Here is a 15,165-nt window from a genome sequence, read left to right on the forward strand (position 1 = left end):
ACTCGATTTCTCTGCTCACCTGCCATTTCAACTGGCACACGATCATTGGCAGCAAAAGCTCAGCCAGAAGAGAGTGAACAACTTGATGTGAATCTTAACTCAATGCAATGTAGCCAATCGTTTATAGAACCACACTGCCACATACCTGCATACTGAAGATGTACAGGGTGCCCAACAAATAACATATCCATGGCAGACGCGTGCTTGACTCTGATCAGCCTGGTTTGGTTTTCCATGGAAGGCTTTGCACACAGGCTATGGATAAACTCCTTCTGACAGTCTGCATTCCGCTGGCACAACCGACTAGATTCAATGGTTTTCCTGGCTGGCAGGCAAACATGCTACAAACCCAAACAAATGCACAAAAGAGAGTGAGGCATACCAAGTCGTATACAGCTCTCAAGAATGGTAATACCCCAGTTCCAAGCTGTGGAGGTTCTATCAAGCCCAGCACACTTTTAACACAAACTCTCCAAGCTGTCAGTAAGATTTAAAAGGCGTTTTTCTCTTTTTTAAACAGACAGACAGGCATACTTTTTTGATCCCGAGGGAAATTGGGTTTTGTTACAGCCGCGCCAACCAAGAATAGTGTAGAAATATAGCAATATAAAACCATAAATAATTAAATAATAAGAAGTTAATCATGCCAAGTGGAAATTAGTCCAGGACCAGCCTATTGGCTCAGGGTGTCTGACACTCCGAGGGAGGAGTTGTAAAGTTTGATGGCCACAGGCAGGAATGACTTCCTATGACGCTCAGTGTTGCATCTCGGTGGAATGAGTCTCTGGCTGAATGTACTCTTGTGCCTAACCAGTACATTATGGAGTGGATGGGAGTCATTGTCCAAGATGGCATGCAACTTGGACAGCATCCTCTTTTCAGACACCACTGTCAGAGAGTCCAGTTCCACCCCCACAACATCACTGGCCTTACGAATGAGTTTGTTGATTCTGTTGGTGTCTGCTACCCTCAGCCTGCTGCCACAGCACACAACAGCAAACATGATAGCACTGGCCACCACAGACTCGTAGACCATCCTCAGCATCGTCCGGCAGATGTTAAAGGACGCTTTGTCCTTTTACGATCGCAAGGCACTGCTGAACATTAAAAACTTCAAGTACTGCAGGTCTACCCCAAAAGCGAGTCGCTTATTTGCGGAGGAACTAGTTTTGGTGCGAACTGTGTCATTGCCTGCTACAGAAAGGCATCAGAGTTGGTGCGTGAAGGTGGTATGCAGCCTACCATTGAGTGATGGATTTGGATATTTTTCTTGTGACTGCAAGACTGTTGAACATTGGTAACGTAGAATACGGGAAATTCTATTCTCTGGGTAATTGGAAAAGACAGGTGGTGGGGGAGCTGTGTGGCCTTGGTTGTTGTGAGGGCTAGGCCTCGTGCCGGAGTGTCACCTATCACAGCTGCCAGAGGCAGTGTGAAACAACATCCATGCTGGATTGGGGTAGGTCCCTCCCGTCAATGATGCCCTCCAGTGTTCGCTCAATAGATTGTGTGCATTTGTCTGCGGACTACTGAGGGCTTGGTCTTGCTGAAAACATACATGCTCCATCAATCTACGAGGCTACTTAGGGACTTGAGCTACATTATATTTTTCTTGTGTGACTGTATGTTTATTACTATCTTACATGTGCTATGCATGCCTATGCTGTGTGTGATTGTTGGTTCTGTGCTTTGCACCTTGTCTCCGGAGTAACACTATTTCAACTGGCTGTACAGGTTTCCCCCGCTATCCGAAGGTACAGCGTTCCTATGAAACCGTTTGTAAGCTGAAATGTCATAAAGCGAAGAAGCAATTACCATTAATTTATATGGGAAAAATTTTTGAGCGTTCCTAGATCCAAAATATAACCTACCAAATACCAAATAACACATAAAATCTAAAATAACACTAACATATAGTAAAAGCAGGAATGAAATGATAAATATACAACCTATATAAAGTAGAAATATTGTATGTGCAAATTTCCAGTAATGCTCCCCTACCCCTCTCACCTCCTCTCTTTCCCTCCCATTGCCTCCCTCTGGTGCTCCTCCCTCTTTTCCTTCCATGGCCTTTTGTCCACTCCTGTCAGATTCCCTTTTCTCCAGCCCTGTATCTCTTCCATCAATCAATTTCCCAGCTCTTTACTTCACCCCTCCCCTCCCGGTTTCTCCCTGCCTCTCCCACCTAACTCTGACTCCTCATCTTCTTTTCTCCAGTCCAGCTGAAGAGACTCAGTCAAAAATGTCAACTGTACTCTTTTCCATACATGCTGCCTAGCCTGCTGAGTTCCTCCAGCATTTTGTGCGTGTTGCTCGGATTTCCAGCGTCTGCAGATTTTCTTGTTTTTTTCCCATTAGTTCTTGGGATTGCAGAGTACTTTCAATTTCAGCAAAATCAAAACCTCATGGGTATATCAAAACTGTGTGTGCTGGAGGCTGAAGTACAAGTTTGGGGAGGGTGGTGACGGGTTGTAGGGGAGGGTGGAGGGTGAAAAAGATAAGTGGGAGGAGAGAGCTGTGACTTTGATGTGGACTAAATTTATTCATATGCTTCTTGAAAATTTCTGAGTGTCAAGGAGGAATTGTATTCCTAGAAAACTATCCATATTGTGAAGCATTGACAAAATCTGGCTTTTTCTTCCCGATTTTCTGTTTATTTTACTCACAAGTTCCATGAGTGTGAACTTCCATTCTATTCCTCAATTTTTTTTTGGCTTTGTTTTGTGAACTTCCCATAGGCAAATTACTATAACACAGGAGAACACTGTCCTGGAGGTCAATGAGGTTTGTGCGAACCAAGCAGACCGGGAAAGGAAGTCATTGCCCCTCGCTAAAGATGGAAATTATATCATACAGGCTTTGTTTCTCAAGGTATAATGTAAATGTGTCAACAGGAAGTGAAACTTTTCATTAATTAGTGGGGCTCAAATGTCATGGCATTGCTACCAGTGGCAATACACCATTGGTCACAGTCAGAGGGTACAGGGAGTGCAACCATACTGAAGGAGGGAGTGGAGTGGTGACAGTGTGCGGGAATAGCAAGAGTAGACAGTGAGAGACCAGGGAAAATATCAGGCTGAGAGACAGCCAGTCATGAGAAGGCATGAGTGGGGAGGGAGTTGTGGAAACAGAAGATGAAAGAGGGGCAGTGGAGGAGTAGCAGAAGGTGGTGAGATCTGTGTGACAGGAATAAGGAAGGAAAAGAAGGATAGAGCAGGAGATGCTGGCAGCTGAGTGCAGCAAGAGGGATGAAGCAGAAATCAATATCAGAATTAAGTTTATTATCAATGACATACGTCGCGAAATTTGTTTGTGGCAGCAGTACAGAGCAATTCATAAAAACTTACTAGTAGTTACAATAAACAAACAAATAGTGCACAAGAGGAATAGTGAGCTATAATCGATATAAACTGCAGCTTGATGTAAGTATTGCTGTTGTCCAGGTGCCCCAAAGCCGAGTGGAGAACCCGTGAGATTGTGTCTGTTGTAGGTGTGTTGTGGTGGGTCCAGGTTCTTGCTCAGACAGGAGTTAATACTAGCCCTAATCAACCTCTTGATGCACTTCATCACAGTAGACGTGAGTGCTACCAAGCTATAATCGTTCAGGCAGCTCACCCAGACACTAAATGAAGAGAGATGGGAAGACATTGGGAACGAAGAGGAGAGGTTAGGAGTCAAGAGACCAAACACACTGACAAACTGGGAAACTTGAGCTGAGATGGTTAGATGGGGATGGGGAGGAGGAAGTGACAGGGTATGTTTGGAAAGTCAGCGACACAGTGGGACAGAGGAGAGACAAGGTGAATGGTGGGGGTATGGGTGGAAAGAAAGTTCTGATAAATCATTATTGACCTGAACTGCTAACAGCTTTTCTCCCTCTGTTGATGCTGGCTGATGTACAAAGAATACCCAGCTATTTAATTTAATCTCCAACAATAGTATTGTGTTTTGTGTCACAGAGTTGGAGTTATACATTAGTATCTAATTGTCTACAGATTGAACATAGAAGATAGAAATACATCATTTTCTGAATGAAAGACTTTTACTAATATATCACAAGATGAATTCTAGGGGCTCAGCTTTTAACAATGTATATTCATTTTATTTCAAACATCTTTTTCAGGATATGGAGCACCTCTCAGGACAGTATTGATAGCCCAAGACCCTTTATACTGCACCTTCCAACCATGATCTCTACCAGCTAGGACAAGGGCAGCAAAAACAAGGGGACAGCAACAGGGAGTTGCCCTCCAGGCCACATACTGTCCTGAGTTGGAATTCCACCTTTCCACCACGTTACTCAATCAACATCCTAGGAAATCTCCCTCCCTAACAGTACTGTAGGCACACTCACACCTCAAGGCCTGCAGTGGTTCAAGAAGGCAGCTCACCATCTTAAGGGCATTTAGGGATGGTAATTAAATGCTCTGGGTGGTGTGGCAGAGATATGTCTCCAGCAAATGAGGTGTAAGGCACTCCTTCCCTCCGCTATTGATAATGGCTGAAGTCACTCATCTTCTAAAGACACTGCCCAGAAGAAGGCAATGGCAAAGCACTTCAGTACAATTTGCCAAGAACAATTATGATCACTCACGTCACACATGATGAAGATGAATTAAATGCGAGCTCAGCCCGCAAAGCCCACAGCCACAGAGATTAAAACAAAATACAAAATAAATAAACAGCAACTTACACTTATTATTCCAAACTGTAGGAAAGGTATCAAATAATATACAAAGGCACACGGGACTATAGATGCTGGAAGCTAGAGCACTGGAAGAACTCAGGCAACATCAATGGAGGAAATGGGCAGCTATTGAGATTCTTCATTTGCACTGAGAGTAGGGGGAGGTAGCTGGTATGAAGAGGTGGCTGAAGGAGTGGAACAGGAGCTGGCAAGTAATAGCTGGATCCATTTGAGGAGGGGTGATGGACAAGGGGAGAGTAGACATTTGCAACAGAGGCTGGGTTGTGATAGGTGATTGAATCTGGTAAAAGAGGAAAGATGTGCATGGACTCAACTGAGGGAGGTGGGAAGGCAGAGTGGAACAATGGGGGGGGGGGCCTAAGAGAGAGAAATTTGTGGGTGATGAGCAGGTGGACGGTGAGGGATGAGAAAGGAACAGAGTAATTGAGGTGGATGTAGAAGAAACTGGGCAGATCAGGAGGACAGAGAAAGGGAAGTGGGTTAGAGAATTCTATGTTCATGTGCAGATTGTAGACTACCCAGGCAGCACACAAGCTGCTGCTCATGTAATTCACATTCTACCTCATTCTGGCAGTGGAGCAGGCAGAGAAGTTGGAATGGGAAATTAAAATGGCTAAAAACCGGTGGAGGTGGAAAAATAAAATATTCAAATGAAGTATTTTACCCATTGTTTCCCTGACAATATTGTATGGTTAAAAACCTCAGATTTTGTTCTATCATTTAATGTGAGGTTTCATTAAACAGGTTTCTGCTGGATTATAATGGTCAGAAAAGGTTGATCCAGATGTCAACATTAGTTGTAACTAAACTATCAATATTTCCCAGTTAGCAGTTCAAATATTTTTCTTTTCATCAAGCGCAGATCACAGAAACAACGTGTTTTGTAGAATCTCTTGTGTTTAATTTTGTATAAAGACAGGAGGAGGTGGAATTCTATGGTTGTTAAACATTGACTCAATCGTGTGAGGACAGAGTGTGGTGAGGCTCACCTGAGGCATCTGCAAGTTGCCATGGTAAGAAAAGCAAATATCCACAAGGCTGTTGTTGTTACAACACTCAGTGGTTCCATCAAGCCTCTTGTACGCTGCAGAGAAGAAAAAGCAATGTTTCTCGGTTGCTCCACAGGGAAACTTCAGATCTCCTATGATTATGGAACTATTTGGAACTTAAAGAACATCCAGCTAGTGCACAGAGGTCATCACTGTAGACTCAAAGAACATTGCACTGTAAGTTCCTGGGTGTAAATACCACAACTATTTATGTAAATATCACGCAAATATAATGACCAAAAGAGCCCACCACTCCTCCACTTCTTTGAATGATAAGGAAATTTGGCATAACCTTGATGATTCTAATCAATTTTAAGAGATGCACCATAGACAGCATCCTACCTAGATACATCACATCTTGGTATGACAACTGCTTTGCTCAAGACTGCAAGAAATTGCAGAGTTGTGAATGCAAACCAGTTCATCATGCAAATCAGTCTTCCTCCACTGACTCCATCCACACTTCCCACTGCCTTGGGAAAGTAGACAACATTTTAAGGACACTTCCCTCTTACCCCTTGGGCCCATTGGGCAGAAGTACAAAACTATGAAAGCATGAACTCCCAAATTCAAGGACAGCTTCCATCTGCTGTTATTACTCTTGATCAGACCTCTCCTATGTTAAAAGATGAACTCTTAAACTCCAACCTACCTCACCGAGGACCTTGTCTACAGTAGGCCCTCCTTATCTGCGGGGACTGGTTCCGAGACCCCCGCGGATACCAAAAAACGGGGATGCTCAAGTTCCTTATTTAACCTGTCTTAATGCGGTGGTCTATAGGACCCAGCGGAACCCCGGACTTTATTTAACATGGTCAATGCAGTGGATATTAGGACCCAGCGCAGCTCTGAATCCATGGTGTTTCTGTTCATGAAAATAATCACGATCACGATTGAAAATAAGGTGGAAGTAATAAAGCAATCGGAAAGAGGTGAAAAACCATCGGTCATTGGAAAAGCGTTAGGCTACAGTCGGTCAGTGATCGGAACAATTTTAATGGAGCATGTGAAAGGCCCTGTCCCTATGAAAGCTACAATTATTACTAAGCAACACAGTGGTTTAATTATTGAAATACATACGTTTCTTAAGTGTTTTATATGCATAGAAAAGTAAAATATGTACTATATACTAAGAAAAATGTTTGACTAACTGATGCTAAATAATACCGGATGTACCTGTTACGACTTAAAGACGGACTCAGAAATGGAACTCATTCATAACCCGGGAACTGCCTGTACTTTTAAGTCATTTCTAGATTACTTATAATACCTAATACAATGTAAATGCTATGTAAATAGTTGTTATATTGTATTGTTTAGGGAATAATGACAAGAAAAAATAGTCTGTACATGCTCAAACAACGAGCGCTGGAGAGAGATCTTCCGGGTTTTCCTGATCCGTGGTTGGTTGAATCTGCGCATACGGAATCCATGGATAAGGAGAGCTGACTGTACATGCAAATGTAGACAAATTCTACAATGCAAATTGTAGACAATTGCATTGTAATGCTGTAATACTAACACTATATTATGCATTTTGTTATCTTAGTACCTCAATGTATTTGTGTATGGCATTATCTGTATGGATGACACACGAAACAAAAAGCTTTTCACTATATCTAGGTACACGTGTCAATAATTTGCTTAGGCTATTTCTACCATGTCTAATGTTACTTCAGAGATTATCATCAATCAAGAACAGAGTTACAGGGTCAGAGTCATACAACACAGAAACAGGCCTTTCAGTCCAACAAGTAGCTAAATACACTAATCCCATTTACCAGCATGGAATGTGGTTCAACTTCATGTCTAGATACTTATTAAATGTGAGAGTATCTGCTTCCACCATCCATTCAGGTGTAGATTCTGTAGAATTAACTCCCATGTCTTGACGAACATTTGTTGTTGTCTGTAGTCCACTGCCCACACTGCAGCCCACTCTGAGGTCTCGTTACCTTTTCACTGAACCCAACTCACTCCATCTAGCTTGGGCCTCGGTTGCTTAGTCTCGCTCATACTCTATTCCAACAAGGGGTAGAGATAGGATAGATTTAAATGAAATGTTTCCTCATAGCAGAGGTATCCAAAACTAGTTACTTCTCTTTACCCAATTCTATTCCATTCTCCCTCACATCCACTTAAAATACAAATAGCACAGGCCAGAGCCCCAGAACGAATCAAACCCACCAATTACTTTGGAACTACTTCAACATTGGGAAATGCTCTACACAGCAAAATCCCATTATGGCAAAGGACCAGATAATTCTCTGAAGGATAACTAATGTATGTCTGCTAAATAAACCAGAGAGATGGTAAAAATACAAAGACACTAAAAACAAAAATTAATTGTCCAATCCTTTAAAACGTGACACCCCCTACTATTTCCCAGTTTGTTGAATGCTCTTCAGTTTCAAATGTTAACTAATTTTCAATGTCTGCCTGATATTTTCAGCATCTACTTCCGAAGAGCATATCTGTACCTCGAGTCACAGAGCTGAGGTGCTGCAGGGTCACTTCATTAACACAGTATCCAGTCTGAGGTTTCTGATGGATTTCTTCAATGCACTTGTGCCAATCTTCCACACAGTGAACTGAACAGTTCTCTACATATTTAATAAGATCACCGGTAAACAGTCCTCTGGGTCCACTGGCGGGTGAATTCTGGGAAACAGAGAATATGCACAATTAAAACTGGAGTAAGCTTCAATTAAGAGAAAAGGGAGTTACTTTGTGTTATAAAGCTCTGGTCATGACAAAATTGAGATATCCTGTTCAGTTCTGGGTGCTACCCCTCAGGAAAGTGTACAAAGGTTAGGCTTGAGAGAATTCTACACTAATAATACCAATAAGTCACAGGAGCACAATTAGGCAATTGACCCATCAAAGTCTACTCTGATATTTCATCATGGCTGAACCATTTTCCTTCTCAACCCCATTCTCCTGCCTTCTCCCCGTAATCTTTCACACCCTGAATAATCAAGAACCTATCAACCTCTCCCTTAAATACACCCAATGACCTGGCCTCCACAGCTGTCTGTGGCAATGAATTCCACAGATTCGCCACCCTCTGGCTAAACAAATTCCTCCTCATCTCTGTTCCAAATGAACAAAGGGTGTGAAAAATGAAAAAAGGCCCACCCTCTACCTCAGACTCGTGCCCAGCATGGTTACTCATAGAGCGAGTGCTTTGTAAAAAGACTTCCTTACCAGTTCTCCTTAATACACCTACTGCAGTTAACAAGTCACAATTTAGTAACAGCTTAGTGGATGTCAGCACTATAAGAATTTGGAAGCAGATTCAACTACACATTAAGGCCCCAAAAACTTATATTGACACTCCAATTTGTGATAATCATTCCTTTTTGCCTGGCCTGAATGATACTGTTCTTTCTTCCTGGAAACGGAGTGGCATCTGTAGTGTAGGTGATCTATATATTATTGGAAACTTTGCCACATTTGCACAGTTACAAGCAGTTTACAATATCCCTGCATCTAGTTTTTTCAGATATTTACAAATTCGAGATTATGTTAGGAAATATATACCTAATTTCGAAGTTTTAGACAAACATGAGTCCCTGGAGGCAATAAATAAATTTGATCCGGTTACTCGTAGTGCTGTATCCTATTTTTATCTGATCCTACATAATGAATTTCGGGTGAATACTGCAGGACTTAAACAGGCATGGGTGGATGAATTGGGTATAGAACTGACAGAGGAGGTCTAGGATGAGTGTTTAAAAAGTATACATGATTGTTCAGTTAATGTCAGACACAGACTTATACAGTTTAAAACAATACATAGACTCCATTCTTCCACAGAAAAGTTGCACAGCTTCTATCCTGATGTTTCACCAGTTTGTAGTAGATGTAAATCTGAGAACAGTAACATGTCACATTCATTCTGGTCATGTTGTAAACTTTATCCATACTGGAAAAGTATTTTTCGCTGTTTCTCGGGGGCTTATGGGAAGCGGTGGGAACTGGAGCCGCTCATAGCCATCCTTGGAGCAACAAGCTCCCTATCTTCAGCCAATAAGTATGAAAAAGTGGCTGTATTGTTTGGAATGGTGATTGCTAAGAAGTTAATCCTGCAAATGTGGAAAATGGACTCTGTGCCTACCTACGATCTGTGGCTGAGAGAACTGGCAAATACTTTACATTTGGAGAGACTGAGACTATGTAATGAGGACAGAGGGGACATCTTTGAAAGGAAATGGGGCCTTGTATTGGACTTTCTTACGGGGTGAGGACTAAGGTTTTTTTGGTGCGGTGTACCTCTAATGTGTATATTTACTTTTGCCTTTATATTATTCTCCCTTTTGCTGCTCAATATTTAATTTGATTTTGTTAAGGTCATGGTTTTTGTGGATGTGCTGTATTTTTTTTGTTGTTCGTTTGTAGAAAAAAAATTAATAAAAAAAGTAAATGTCTCCACATACAACCCTGAGATTCATTTTCTTGTGGGCATACTCAGATCTATGGAATAGTAACTAACAGGATCAATGAAATATCAACCAGAGTTGAGGACATAAACTGCGAATAGAAATAGGGTATTCACTCCCCTGGAAGTTTTGTTGTTTTACAACAGTGGATTTGATTTGGCTTTTTTTGACACTGATCAATGGAGGGAGACTTTCGTGTCAGGGTGAAAGCGGAACTCTACCTAGTGATCTAAATTAATCACAAAATATAAAACACAAAATAATCGCACAAGTATTCACCCCTTCTAGCCAGTATTTAGTAGATGCACCTTTGGCAGCAATTACAGCCTTGAGTCAGTGTGGATAGGCCTCTATCAGCTTTGCATATCTGGACACTGCAATTTTTCCGCATTCTTTTTTACAAACTGTTCAAGCTTTGTCAGATTGCATGAAGATCATGTGTGAACAGTCCTTTTCAAGTCCAACCACAAATTCTCAATTGAATTGAGGTTTGGACTTTGACTTGGCCACTCCAGGGCATTAACTTTGTTGTTTTTAAGGCTTCCTGTGTAGGTTTGGCTTTATGCTTGGGGTCATTGGCTTGCTGGAAAACAAATCTTCTCTTGTCACAGTTCTCTTGCAGACTGCATCAGGTTTTCCTCCAAGATTTCCATGTATTTTTGCTGCACTCATTTTACCCTCTACCTTCACAGGCTTTCCAAGGTGTGCTGCAGTGAAGCATCCCCACAGCATGATGCAGCCACCACATGCTTCAAGAGGGATTGGTGTTTCTTGATGATGTGCAGTAACAGTGTTTAGTCTGGCCAAATAGCTCAAATTTGGTTTCATCGGCCTATTGAACTTTTTCCCAGCTGACTTCAGAGTCTCCCACTAGAAAACGCCAGCCAAAATTTTGTGTGACAGTTGTTTTTCAAAGTGGCTTTCTCTTTACACTCTCCCATAAAGCTGTGACTGGTGAAGCACCCGGGCAACAGTTGTAGTACACACAGTCTCTCCCATCTCAGCCACTGAAGCTTGTAACTCATCCAGAGTTATCACAGGTCTCTTGGTGGCCTCCCTCACCAGTCCCTTTGCATGGTCACTCAGTTTCTGAGGACTGCCTGCTCTAGGCAGATTTACAGCTGTGCCATATTCTTTCTATTTCTGAATGATTGACTTAACTGTACTCCAAGGGACATTGAGTGACTTGGAAATTTTCTTGTATCCATCTCCTGACTTGTGCTTTTCAATAACCTTTTTGCGGAGTTGCTTGGAGTGTTCTTCTGTCTTTGTGGTGTAGTTTTTGCAACAATACAGACTCGCCAGCAGTTGGACCTTCCAGGTGCAGGTGTATTTTTACTACAATCAATTGAAACCCTTGACTGCACACAGTTGTCCAAAAATAGAACTCCTTTTAACTAAATGTGTGACTTCTAAAACCAATTGGCTGCACCAGTGATGATTTGGTGCTTCATATTAAGGATGAGTATTTATGCAATCAATTATTTTGTTTTATATTTGTAATTTGATCACTCTGTGGAGATCTGTTTTCACTTTGACATGGGGGGGGGGGGGTCTTTTTCTGTTGATCAGTGTCAAAGGCCGGGTTGGATCCACTGTGATTCAATGTTGTAAATTAACAAAACATGAGAACTTTCAGGGGGCCAGGGGTGAATACTTTTTATAGGCACTGTAGGTACATGAATGAGAAGGGTATAGAGAGCTATGGTTTGGGTGCAGGTCGATGGGACTAGGCAGATTAATAGCTCAGTACAGACTAGGTGGACCGAAGGGCCAGTTTCTGGGCTGTAGTGTTCTATAACTCTATGACTACCTGCCTCTCCACCTATCTTCATATCGTCTGCAAACTCTGCAACAAAGCAGACAAACCTGACAAACAGGGGAGACCCTTTACTAACAGACTGATTCCATCGAGGTGCATCACAGAATACCATAGGAGATCCTTTCTCCCTGTGGCTATAAAACTCTACAACTCCTCCTCCTTAAGTACATGGTTTCACTGCACACCTGTATTTTGCACTATTACTTTTTAATGCACATTTTGTATTTTAAAATATATATTTCTGACTGAACAACCTTGCAACAATAATTTCCTTTGGGATGAATAAAGTTTTATCTTATCTTTTCAATTCATGTCATCCAAGTCATTGACATAGAATGTAAGAAAAAGTGGTCCCAACATCAACCCCTGTGGAACACCACAGCCAACCAGAAAAGACTCCCTTTATTGACACGCTTTGCCTCCTGCCAATCAGCCAATGCTCTATCCATGTTAAACCACGGGCTCTTAATTTGTTAAGTAGCCTCATGTGTGACACCCTGTCAAAAACCTTCTGAAAATCCAAGTGCACAACATCCACCAATTCTCCTTTGTCCATCCTGCATGTTATTTCTTCAAAGAATTCCAAAAGATTTGTCAGACAATATTTTTCCTTAAGGAAACAATACTGACTTTGGCCTATTTTATCATGGCCCTCTGAGTACCTTGAGACTTCACTCTTATCAATTGACTCCAACATCTTCCAAACCACAGGTCAGGCTAATCAGCCAATAACCTCCTTTCTTCTGTCTCCCTCCCTTCTTGAAGAGTGGAGTGACATTTGCAGTTCTCCAGTCATCTGGAACCATTCCAGAATTTAGAGATTCTTGAAAGATCATTACAAATGCCTCCACAATCTCTTCAGCTACCTCTTTCAGAACCCTGATTGTAGTCCAACTCATCCAGGTGACTTATCTACCTTCAGACCTTTCAGCTTCCCAAGCCCTTTTTTCTTAGTAATAGCAATTGCATTCACTTCTGCCCCACGGCACTCTTGAACTTCCGCCTTACTTCCACAGCGAAGATTGAAGCAAAATACTTGTTCAGTTCATCCATCGTTTCTTTGTCCTCCATTACTATCTCTCCAGTATAATTTTCCAGCAGACTGATATCTACTCTGATGTCTCTTTCACTCTTCATATACGTGAAAAAACTTTTGAAATCCTCTTTGATATTATTGGCTAGCCTACCTTTATATTTCATTTTTCCCTCCTTATGGCTTACTTATTTGCCTTCTGCGGGTTTTTAAAAGTTTCCCAATCCTCTAATTTCCTACTAACTTTTGCCCTCTTTTGACCTTTGCCTACCTTTATCAGCCACAGTTGCGTTATCCTGCCTTAAGAATACTTCTTCATGGGACATATCTATCCTGTATCTTCTGAATTGCTCCAAGAAACTCCAGCCATTGCTGCTTTGTTGTCATCTCTGCTAGTGTCCCTCCCAATCAACTTTGGCCAGATCCTCTCTCATGCCTCTGTAATTCCCTTTATTCCACTGTAATGCTGATACGCCTGACTTTAGCTTCTCCCTCTCAAACTGCAGGGTGAATTCTATCATATTATGTTGGGGTTACACAGGGTACATCGAGTGATCTATTTCTTCTGAATTTGGAACAAGTTGTTGGTTAAACACACTGGGCATTGTGTGCACAGTTCAGATCACCACAGATGTGATTAAGCCGAAAAGATTCACAAGGATGTTGCCTGGACTGGGGGCTTGAGAAAGGAGGATGTGAAGGGGTGACCTTACAGAGGTTTATAAAGTCATGAGGGGCATAGATCCAAGTATTTAAAAACCATTAACAGTGTTAACACTTCAGATAAATTGTATAACCTGCTTTATTTTACTTACTTGGCATACAAATTTCTTGAATATCTTGCACTTCACTTAATAAACATTCAGATTACTTAGTTCTTTGCAAATTTATCAAATTACTTAAAAAGCATACAAAAACATTGAGCTTTCACACTTGTAACCATTAAAACAAAAAATCAAAATCAATTGGATGTCCAATATGACACGCATGTTGCTTTGTCAGACTACCTCAGTTTCATGTTCTTATTCAAGCAAAGTAACAACAGCCTTCACACTGATGTCTTCAAAAAATAAAACTTAATTGTAACTTGACTATATTTAAAATGTATAGTCTTATTATTTAATGAGTTAATGAAGAAGTACATATATTACTATATCACAAATTTGTTTTTAAAATATTTTGATAACTGTATTTTTAAAAATATTTTGACACCTGGGCCTCTGTACCTCCCTCTGCAATTGGATCCTTGACTTCCTAACTGGCAAACCTCAATCTGTGCAGACGGGTGATAACATCTCCTCCTCGCTGATGATCAACACTGGTACACCTCTGGGGTGTGTGCTAGACTGTGTGCTTAGCCCATTTCTCTACTCCTTCTATAGCCTAGACTGTGTGGCTAGGCATAGCTCAAATACAATCTACAAATTTGCTGATGATACAACCAATGTTGGAAGAATCTCAGATGGAGATGAGAGGGTGTACAGGAGCAGGATATGCCAACTAATGGATGTGGTGCCGCAGCAACAACCTGGAACTCAACGTCAGTAAGACAAAAGAGCTGTTTGTGGATTTCAGGAAGGGTAAGATGAGGGAACACAAACCAATCCTGATAAGAGGGGTCAAAAGTAGAGAGAGTGAGCAATTTAAAGTTCCTGGGTGGTAAGATCTCTGAGGATCTAACCTGGCTCCAACACGTTGATGTAGCTGTAAAGAAGGCAAGTCAGTGGCTATATTTCATTAGGAGTTTGAAGAGATTTGTCTTGTCAATGAAAACACTCAAAAACTTCTATAGATGTACCATAGAGAGCATTCTGACAGGCTGCATCACTGTCTGGTATGGGGGTGGGGGGGGGGGGGGCAACTGCACAGATTGAAAGAAGGTACATAAAGTCATAAAATTAGTCAGTTCCATCCTGGGTACTCATCTCTGTAGTACATATGACATCTTCAAGGTGCAGTGCTTCAGAAAGGTGATCCCCATTTTTAAGGACCCCCTCCCCCATCACCCAGAGCATGCCCTCTTCTCATTGTTACTGTCAGGAAGGAGGTACAGAAGCCTGAAGACACACACTCAGCAACTAAGGAACAGCTTCTTCCCCTCTGCCATCCGA

At 41.7% G+C, this 15,165-nt stretch overlaps 1 protein-coding gene across 2 annotated transcripts in view; it reads right to left on the bottom strand.

Moving 5' to 3' along the window:
- mbtps2 (membrane-bound transcription factor peptidase, site 2) overlaps positions 1-15,165 on the bottom strand; it is a 41,687-nt gene that overhangs the window by 12,360 nt on the left and 14,162 nt on the right. For both annotated transcript variants that reach the window (XM_073046080.1, XM_073046081.1), the window contains exons 7-9: positions 8,238-8,418; positions 5,698-5,792; positions 146-341 (exon numbers count right to left, since the gene is read on the bottom strand). In XM_073046080.1, coding sequence (XP_072902181.1) covers positions 146-341; positions 5,698-5,792; positions 8,238-8,418 — 472 coding nt within the window. The remainder of the gene's footprint in view (positions 1-145; positions 342-5,697; positions 5,793-8,237; positions 8,419-15,165) is intronic.

The sequence above is a fragment of the Hemitrygon akajei genome, chromosome 5 (assembly GCF_048418815.1).
Source record: "Hemitrygon akajei chromosome 5, sHemAka1.3, whole genome shotgun sequence".
Taxonomy (NCBI): domain Eukaryota; kingdom Metazoa; phylum Chordata; class Chondrichthyes; order Myliobatiformes; family Dasyatidae; genus Hemitrygon; species Hemitrygon akajei.